Genomic DNA, 10,398 nt, shown 5'->3' with positions numbered 1-10,398 from the left:
GTGGAGGTGGTCGGAGGAAGAATAAAATGAGCTTTGATGTATTTGACCTTTTTATTTGTTAAATAAATGTATAAAATATAGCCCAATGGTTTTTTTTTTTTTAGTACTTCATGCCGCAAAAACTTTTGTTAAAAAATTTCATGAAATTAAAATCTTGAATCTTAGTGACACTTGCAACCACTCAAAATTAATCAAATTCTAGTGTCAATACATGCACAAAATAGCTCATTATGCTGAAAAATCAACAAAATTGAACAATGAATCACTTTTTTTTTTTTTATCATAAACGTCTATTACACATGAGTCTTTCACCAATTGACATATTTGTAACGTACACCTTTATCGTTGGTCAGATAAATACCATCTTCCTTCACGACCCATTCACAAACAGTCGTAAGGTGTGGAATATATGATTGACCAGTATCCTTGACAAATGTATTGGAGATCATTGAATACCTCAAAAGTTTTTTGTTTGGAGTTCCACCAGAAATCACAGAAAAACATAGTTTTCAACCACATACTGGCATGAAATGACCAATTGATACGTATTAGTTTCTGGAACAAGATTATGGAACCCTATATTATCATTTTTAGATGCACAATGAACCTATAGTATAGGAGAGTTATTTGGGAGGTAATCAATCCATACATAAACATGGCATCTTGGTCCAGTAAAAAAATTCCCTTTTGCTTGTGGAAAGCAAGCAAGAATATAGCCTTGATTTGTGAATAATCCATGCCAAGAAAATGTTCAACTTTCTTGAGTTTGGCATCTTATATATAAGAAATCGGGCAATTCGCAGAATTGCCCTTCTTTTGGGGTGGTCTTTAAATTTTACCCCTCATATTTGAAATCTTTAAATTTTGCCCTTCGGCTAAACCCCATGGGTTCCAGGTTCGAACCCCCACACAGTCAAAATTTTAAAAAAAAAATCGCAAGGCAGAGTTTAAATTCGCTATGCCCCCACCGGCATACACTTGTGAAGGAATTACCAAAGTTATGCTGAACCCGGCATACTTATGCCTTATGGGCAGACTTGGCATAAGTATATCGGGTCCGGCATAACTTTAGTAATTCCTTCACAAGTTTATGCCTGGTCCGGCATAAAAGTTTGCCCATTAAAAGTATGCCTCCACCGGATGAGGGTACCTAGGAAGAATTTCATTGTCCTCCTTCCAATATTTTTACAGAACTAAAAGGCTTCATGGTAAAAACTTTGTGTGTGGCCTCTTCCACTCATCGTCATGCAAATGCTGTCAACAATTATCATAGTGTTAATACTCATGAAAAACTAGGCTTAGATATAATGGAACAAAATCACGACAACTACTCTTTTCTAACACTACCCCATAATATATTAACAAGAGCAGTTATAATATATCCAATACAGGAAATGTAGCAAAGAAAGTCTTTAGGCCACATTGACACAAAAACCACTTGAATTTTAATAGAGCATTTTGATGTCACTAACAATCTGTAAAAACTTGACATGAGATCTCAAAGTTATGCCGGACCCGGCATAAACTTATGAAGGAATTACCAAAGTTATGCCGGACCCGGCATACTTATGCCAAGTCTGCCCATAAGGCATAAGTATGCCGGGTCCGGCATAACTTTGGTAATTCCTTCATAAGTTTATGCCGGGTCCGGCATACACGCGACCCAAACCTCGCCTTGCAGTTTTCTTTTTTAATTTATGCTTGAGCGGAGGTTCGAACTCAGAACCTCATGATTTCTGCGTGAACGCTCAGTGTTGCAATGCGAAGGGCAAAAATTAAAGACCAGCAATATGAGGGGCATAATTTAAAGACAACAAATTTAAAGACCAACCCAAAAGAAGGGCAATCCGTGCAAAAAAAATGTAAGAAATCTATATATAATATAAAGCTAGGCATAAATAAGGTGATGTGGCATCTCTCTATGGCCACCATTCCTATTTATCTTTTATCTCATTTTTTTGACATTTTTCCATATTTTTCCATTGACTACTCCATATTTAATAGCTCATGTAAAGACAATAAACAATAAACAATTATAGTAAATAAATGACAAAAAATGAAGAGTCATGTACTAGACAGTAGTCGACGTTACCTAAGAACTGAAGCATTTGTGGAGGCAATAAACATATGTAGTAAATGATAGCTATTAATGGGAGATTAATCTGGAAACACAAAAATCTACTTCTTCTCCTATAATCCTCTCTCCTTTTTCCATTCTTCGCTTTTCTTTCAAAAAGATTCCAACCTTCTTAATCTACAATTTGTTTTCTTCTTTTCTACTTTCTTGATTTTAGATATATTTATTTGACATCTTTTCCAACTAGATATACTTACCGTTAGAATATTAATTGCTATTACTCTTTTCTATTTTTGTTTCAAATTTTCATTAATTTTAGTTGGAAATGTTCTATTGTTGATCTTTGTTTGAGGTTTTTCCTAATTGAATTACTGAAAACTAGAATATTAAATGTGATTGTTAATTTTCTGGTGTTTCTTTTTAGTTATTTTCATATTTTATTGAATTTAAGTTTGTTATATTTTGCAGGTCGATCGGCATGTGAATTTGTTGGATTTGGATTATTTTATTTTTGAATTTAAGATATTCTTAAATCCGTTTCACAAGTGAATTGTTAAGTCTATTTTGCGGTGTGGAATTGTTGCATTGCTCAATACATTTTGAAAGGAGTAACTTGCTTTGTCCGTCTATGTTGGCACTCATAGAGATGTGCCTATGAGTGATTGAGCATCTACTACTAGACATGTGAGAAATAGTTTGGAAGGCTCCCCAACAAGTTTTGTAAATTAAAGTTGATGTTGCCACACTATGGTTGAAACAAATATCTTATGATTTTTTTTTAGCTATCCACTGTGCAGGTTGTGTCATGGAATCGAAGTACAACAAGACTTGTAGGTAATATGAGCATTTAGAAATTGGAATGGAAAAGGTGATTTGTCAATTGATATTAAGATTATATGCTTTTCTAACTATTGTATCTTTAGAATAAATAATTTTAAAAATATGTCGTGATAATTATGTAGAACTGTAAATTTGAAGAACATGTGATAATTTCTTTGGTGTTAAAATGATTTATTACTTATGAATGAATAGCCTACTTTCTAATTTTTTTTTGCGTTGATTGTTTGGACTTTACTATATTTCGTCTTCTTGAAATTATAAATTATCATATAAACACAAAATACTATAGAAATACATTTATATAAAATATAAAACTAGGCATTAAGATAGTGACGTGGCACATCTCATAGGCCAAGAAAGGTATATATCTTTTTTTTTCCTCTTTTTTAGTTTTTTCTTCTCTCATTCTCTTGCTTTCAACATATTATAAAACCTCTCAAAATCACTGTTAACTGAAAAAAATTGAACACCCGTTTGTATTCCATTATTCAATTTGCTTTCAAAATTGAACCCGTTATATTTTTAAAGTTATGTGTTCATATCTACTACTTATTATAATTTAATAATATTTGCACATAAATTTATGCTCCGCGTCGAAATTTAGGGGTTCAATTACACTCCTGTCGACATGGCTAGATACGCTTCTGATTATGGTGAATATATAGTAACAATGATAATTAGATCAAATGACTCTTTAATTTTTTTCTCATAATAATTCTAAAAGATTAAAAATACTAAGGAAAAATTGAAAGAGCAATAGCAGGAAAGAAAAAGGAAAGAAACAAGAAAAAAATTATAGAGGAACTATAAGGTATGTATATGAAGAAAAAGGAACGAAAATATGTAAGAGAGATTAGGGAATTGAAAAGGCAAGGAAAAGATGACAAGTAAAAGAAATAATTTTAAAGGAACATAACAGAAAAAAGTACTGACTGGAACATAATTCAATGGTTGTTGCGTAGTCTTTCTTTGCATTCATATTTACTTATTTAAGAATTTGAAAAATTAAAAGTTTTATTACTGTTTAGAGAAAGGATAAAAATCAAACGCATAATTAAAACTAAGAATCACATATTAAAATCACAAATGCACCCTCCACCACACAAAAGTACAAATTTCCTTAATTTTTTTTTCTTCTTACAAATAAATTTTGACAACGAACACAATTCATTGAGCTCAAATTCTAAAAAAATTATATATTTGTGAATTTGAGACTTGATTAAATATATTGAACTATTTCCTATATGTATGTAAATTTTATTAAAATATTTTTTTATCTGGATAGATTTATAATAAGATTAAATTTAATATATTTATTAAACTGCGCGAAGCGTGAACGAATTCTCTGATTAAGAAGAGTTTAACTTCAATACAAAGAAAGTGTGGACGAACTTTTTATATTATGAGGCCTGCTTTAAAACACAATGACACATGACATATAACTTGCTACAACAAGTTAATTCATTAATTAATTGTACAAACTTTTTTAAATTATACATAAGTTAAATCCATAAAGACCTTCAAATTCTAATATAGCAATAGAATGACTACATGATTTTGTTACATGGGAACTTAAATAACTTGCAGTAATTAAAAGGCAATATTCTAATTATACTTGAAATATACTGTGACAAAAACAAAAACAATTATAATTATAATTAAGTTCTTAGAATATTCCCATATAAGTGACTAATTAATATCAAGTGTGAAACGGGTAGCTTATTTACATTTAATCGATCTCCAAATGTTTAACGTCATACTTAGTCAAGACAGTATGTACATTAGGATCCACTTTTACCAAACATAAAATAATAAAATTACCTGACAATTTTTGTCTACCTTTCCGTGGCCTTCCAATATCCATCATAATTTCAGATTTCCTCTAATTAAATGTATTACAATATCGAATAAGCAATATCGAACAAACCTTAAAACAGCAGGATGCCTTTTTCTAAGTCAAGGTTTTGAAGATGAAAGTTGTATGCATCACATAAATTAGGATTTTTCCAACTCTAAAGTAGTAATCAATTACTATCCTATATTTTTCTAAAAACACAAGAACAACTAACATTAGTCAAAAGTATACATAAATTGCTGCCAGAGGTATAAATTTCATCCCCTCAAGATAATAGTTTTAACCAGAGAAGTCACCAAAACAAGAGTGTAAGACTGAAATGGACCTATCGCACTAACTTGTCAATCAAAAAGCTGAAAAAACTACAAATCTCAACCTACAAAAACATGAATTCACAATGGTCTCAATTACTATGGGTACAATTGGTGTTTTCCCCTCATTAAGACTCATCAAATCAAAATGGGCAGCAACCTAAATTTATTTTCCTTTTCTAAACAATTGTGTCAAGCAGCTGCAATTACTGTTCTTGGCTTTTCCAATTAGTAGTCCATGCCACCCATGCCTCCCATGCCGCCGCCCATTGCTGGAGCTTCCTTCTCGTCCTTAGGAAGCTCGACGACAACTGCTTCAGTTGTGGTCAAGAGAGACGAGACGCTGCATGGAACACAATATCGAAGGGAAGTTAGCAAGAATGTGAGAGGCCAATGTCTATGAAGAAAGAACAAGAAAACAGAAAGTGTGTTATAGGCTAACCTGGCAGCATCGACCAAAGCTGTCCTAATCACTTTCAGTGGATCGATGATTCCTGCCTTTACCATGTCTACGTATTCACCCTTGGCCGCGTCATATCCAAGATCAGGGTTTTCTTGCTCCAACAGTTTACCAACAATGACAGCACCCTCTACTCCTGCATTAGAGGCTATTGTATGTACTGGTGTCTGCAATCATGAGTTAAACCATGGCATAAGTTTGTGATTTACTCTATTTCTGAGGGGTTATATTTTAGACTAATTAACAAGAGTTAAAAGAGCATAGCAAACCTTCAGAGCATTCTGAATGATTTGTACACCAATCTTCTGGTCAAAGTTGGATGTTGTTAATTTATCCAACTCTTTTGCTGCGTAAAGAAGAGCAACGCCACCACCTGCAAAGAAAAAAAAACAACATTACGTATCTCCAACTATTTAGGTATTCCCAGTTAGCAAGGGAATATGAGACACGGAAGAGTAATGACCTGGAACAATTCCTTCCTCCACGGCAGCCTTTGTAGCATTCAAAGCATCAGTGACTCTATCTTTCTTTTCACCAACCTCAGCTTCACTAGCTCCTCCAATCTAAAAATCAATCCAGCAAAAATTAACATACATTGTACAATGGCATGTTGATTGAACTAGCAGTTGCAGCTCTTTCCACTTATAAAGAAAAAGTCCAGAGTTGTTCTTGTAGTACTGATTCACACAAGTTGCAAACAAAAGGCATACCTTTAACACAGCGACGCCCCCTGAAATCTTAGCTAGTCTTTCCTGCAACTTCTCCTTGTCATAGTCAGATGTGCTCAGCTCAATGGTTGATCTAATCTGCAAATACAAAGAGCATGAGTATATGCTCAACACCCCATGCTGAAACGCAGTTCTTGTACAGATATGGGTGTAAAAGGAAGCAAGATAAAACCTGTTCACATCGTTCCTCTATGGACTTCTTCTCACCAGCACCATCAAGAATGACAGTATCGTCCTTGGAGACAGCCACCTAGAAAAATGAATGCATGAGTAGACTAACTAGAAACGCCAAACAGAAATCACATTATGCACAATTTTCTCACGCACTTACACATTCAAAAGAACAGATATACAAAAGGAGAACCTACTACAGGCAAATGGCGCAGAAAAAATACCTTTTTACATGTTCCCAGCATCTCAAAGTCCATGTTTTCAATGTTCAGTCCAAGCTCTTCTGTAACGACCTACCACACACAGGAGTAAGAGAAGTTGGTTAGGTATCGGTAAGACAAACAGTAACTATCTTATAATGAGCACAGTAGAACAGTTCTCACTTGGCCTCCAGTTAAAATAGCAAGATCTTGCAAATTAGCTTTCCTGTTTTCACCAAAGCCTGGTGCTTTGATGGCGCAAACCTGTAAACATTTACAGACAATACGTAAACACCAAACTGAGAAGAAGTTAAACAACAAACAGAAAAGCAAATACATCAGAAACATACCTTGATTCCAGCACGAAGCTTGTTCAAAATAAGAGTGGCAAGTGCTTCACTGTCCACATCTTCAGCCACAATTAAGAGGGGCCTTTGTCTCTGCATGCATGAAGTAATAGTAAGACAGACAGCTACATGGCCAATCTCATGGAAACCAAACTGATAATCTCAGAAAGAGGATTACCTTCAAAGCCAACTCTAATGCTTTCACAACAGCATTAACGCTTGAGATCTTTTTCTCATGAATAAGAATTAGTGGGTCATCCAGTTCCTGCCAGACATATCAGAAGAATAGTGAGTTTAAACAAGAAAGAATGTTGGCACAGAAATCTTGTGAGAGCTTAACTAAGATTAGAAAAACCAAAGACATACACATTTCTGATTCTTCTGATTTGTGATGAAGTATGGTGATATGTAACCCCTATCCAGCTTCATCCCTTCGACAACTTCCAACTCGTTGAACAATGTCTTCCCATCCTGTGTGATGATAGAAATGAGTTAGCTACACATCTTAAGCCAAAATGTACACCAAATGAATACAAATTGGACTATGACAAGATGTTTTTCATTACTGAGCAACAATAATTTATCAAAATTCCACATGCTCGATTTCTAACCCAAATTCTCCTATTTAGCAACTCAAATAGATCTCAACTAGTAAAAGTCAGCAAACATATCATCTACTCCAACCACATCCCAAGAGCATATCGAAATCAGAAGCTACCTAAGTTTGGACACACATTTTAAAGCTCATATAGGTAAGTTAGGACCATAGTGACCAAAAGACTCATACAATCTTCACATACATAGATAGCCAATAGAATTACTTACTTGAATAGTGATGACTCCCTCCTTGCCTACTCTCTCCATAGCCTTTGCAATTAGCTCACCAATTTCTCTTTCTCCATTTGCAGAGATAGTCCCAACCTATCAAAGAGTTACAATATCAAAATCTTACGGGAAAAAGTGCATCACTAAGCAAAGCAGAAGTTACAATTGAACTCTTCAGTATATAATTAGATCTTTCTTTCCCGGGATTTTTTTAGTTTCTGCCTTTTTCTCTTCTACTAGTATCTCTTCCCTGAGTTCCTCTTCACAGTTTTAAAACTGGCAAGATACCTGTGCAATTTCCTCAGATGTGCTGATCATCCGTGCTCTGCTTTTCAGGTTTGTTACAACAGAATCTACAGCCATGGTAATACCCCGTCTAAGATCCATTGCATTCATACCAGCTGCCACCGACTTGCATCCTTCAGCAAATATTGCTCGAGTGAGGACTGTTGCACAAGTGGTGCCTGAAAATAGAAAAGACAGAACCAGCCGTTAAATTAGGCTGGAAATTCATAAATTTGTTTCAACAATGTATAAGCAATATTGGACTTCTAAAGACTTACCATCACCAGCAACATCATTTGTGGCATTGGCAACCTGTTTTACAAGGCTAGCACCAACATTTTTTATCTTGTCCTTGAATTCAACACTTTTTGCAACAGTGACACCATCTTTTGTTACTTTAGGTGCACCCCAACTTTGTTCAATCACCACATTACGTCCCTACAACATAAGCATTTAATGTCAATTGTCACCGATGATGATGATTATGTTACCACCAGAAACCTAGAAGACACGGCGATAATGAATAACATTCTAAACTCCTAGAATTATGTCAGCAAAGAAAGTGTTGCTGCCTCAGTGTTCTCCCAGCTCAAGTAGCAGAAGCAAGGAGTAATAAGAAAACAAGGCAACTAATTTCACTTTTGCTTCATGGGAACGAGTTTGCCCGAAACATTGGAAGTTTGGCCAACCAGAGAGCGAAGCTTATCAAAATCTTCACATAATTTTCAGTTGGGACAAATCACTCCACAATACCATTTAGGTTGCGTATGCCCCCAATGAGTACTTTCACTGTGTGGTTTTTTTGATGAAATAAGATGTTGTATTAGGAAGGCATCAAGTAGATGCAAGTTACATACACAAAAGAAACATGATGAACTCCTGAGAACAATGAGTACTTTCACTGTGTTACGGTTTGATCTAATCTAATGACATGCCTAGATAACTGCTTTCGTGTTTTCCATTTTCACAGAATTAAGAGGTTGTGTCTCTGATATTGTTGCATTTTTTGTATGAATTGATGCATAGATCCAACAAATGACCGAGTCAAAGGAAAGACAACACAGTCTCATCATAACCCATAGATCAACATAAATGTACACATGAAGAATTAAATGCCTATAATTTGCTAAAAACAAGACTATTTCACCAAAATTCAGATCCTTAGCATGCGTTTCGCAACAATCTTGAAGAACTGGTATTCCCTCCAAGGGTTAAAACAATTGAACTATACATATCTGGAAACTACATAACATAACAAGTACTATAAGTCACAATATTCTATACTAAACATTGTTTACATATAAACATATGAACAATCTATGTAATAAACAGAGTGTATTCACTAATGGGGTTGATAAAAAAATGAGTTCTGCTACAATCTTGAGCAACAAGTATTCCCTTCAAGGGTCAAAACAATTCAACTTTTGGACAATTCAGTAACTTTACATATCTGGAATCTACATAACAAGTACTATAAGTCACATAGCAATAATGCCACATAAAACAGAACAAACATAGTATATTCACTAATGGAGTTGAGAAAAAATTTCACCTTTGGACCCATAGTGACTTTAACAGCATCAGCAAGTTCTTCAATACCTTGAAGCATTGCAGCTCGAGCTTCAACACCAAATCTAATATCCTTTGCAGCATAATTTCTGCTCCAATTTAACCTTCCACCAATCTGCAACAAAAACCATTTATAAACAGACAATCCAAAATACAGCTCTTCTTGATCTATACAAAAAAAAACAAATATATCTTGCAAAATATTACTCACTTGTCGGGTGTTGGTTCTTGCCACTCTGTACAAAACAAGAAAATGGGTATTTGTTAAAAGTAATAAAGATTACATTTTTCTAACACAAAAAAAAAAAAAAAAAAACAAGAAAATTGGTATTTCTTAAAAGTAATAAAGATTACATTTTTCTAACACAAAAAACGAAAAACAAGAAAATGGGTATTTCGTAAAAGTAATAAAGATTACATTTTTCTAACAGAAAAACCCAAGTTATAAAATATGAATACTACCTGGCTTTGGAAGCAAGATTTGCTGCAAAACGATACATTTTGCTAATGAAAAATGCTGCTAAGAGAGAAGAAGAAGTGAAGGGCAACGAGAGAAGTGGAATGAATACATTGTATCAAAGGTGTTATTATATTGAGAGATGGAAAGAGAAGGGTCTAGAAGAAGGACCTTCTAGGGTTTTAGGGTTTTATCTCAAATTCTTAAAAACAATAAATCCTGTAAATAAAAGTTTATATGAAAGAGGGTTTAAACTCTTTTTATTCTTTAAAT

At 34.2% G+C, this 10,398-nt stretch overlaps 1 protein-coding gene across 1 annotated transcript; it reads right to left on the bottom strand.

Annotated features, from left to right (window-relative positions):
* Positions 1-4,987: 4,987 nt before the first annotated feature.
* On the bottom strand, positions 4,988-10,319 carry LOC132609988 (chaperonin CPN60, mitochondrial). The gene is made up of 17 exons (XM_060324221.1): positions 10,131-10,319; positions 9,880-9,904; positions 9,652-9,783; positions 8,378-8,537; positions 8,103-8,278; positions 7,815-7,910; positions 7,356-7,460; positions 7,168-7,254; positions 6,993-7,082; positions 6,826-6,906; positions 6,667-6,735; positions 6,444-6,521; positions 6,254-6,349; positions 6,007-6,106; positions 5,813-5,916; positions 5,526-5,710; positions 4,988-5,426 (listed from the first exon to the last, which is right to left on the bottom strand). Exons 1-17 carry the CDS (start codon positions 10,166-10,168, stop codon positions 5,312-5,314), a joined length of 1,737 nt encoding a protein of 578 aa, XP_060180204.1. The 5' UTR covers positions 10,169-10,319; the 3' UTR covers positions 4,988-5,311.
* Positions 10,320-10,398: the final 79 nt, after the last annotated feature.

This window comes from Lycium barbarum, chromosome 9 (genome assembly GCF_019175385.1).
Source record: "Lycium barbarum isolate Lr01 chromosome 9, ASM1917538v2, whole genome shotgun sequence".
Classification (NCBI taxonomy): Eukaryota; Viridiplantae; Streptophyta; class Magnoliopsida; order Solanales; family Solanaceae; genus Lycium; species Lycium barbarum.
Note: the sequence above shows the minus strand (reverse complement) of the source record. Positions and strands in the feature narration are given on the sequence as shown.

Coding starts and splice junctions, on each gene's coding strand:
- LOC132609988 (XM_060324221.1), bottom strand. CDS start 10,168: ATGTATCGTTTTGCAGCAAATCTTGCTTCCAAAGCCAG. Junction 7,255..7,355: donor ATCAGAAGAATCAGAAATGT/GTATGTCTTTGG, acceptor TATGTCTGGCAG/GAACTGGATGACCCACTAAT. Junction 7,083..7,167: donor CATTAGAGTTGGCTTTGAAG/GTAATCCTCTTT, acceptor TCATGCATGCAG/AGACAAAGGCCCCTCTTAAT.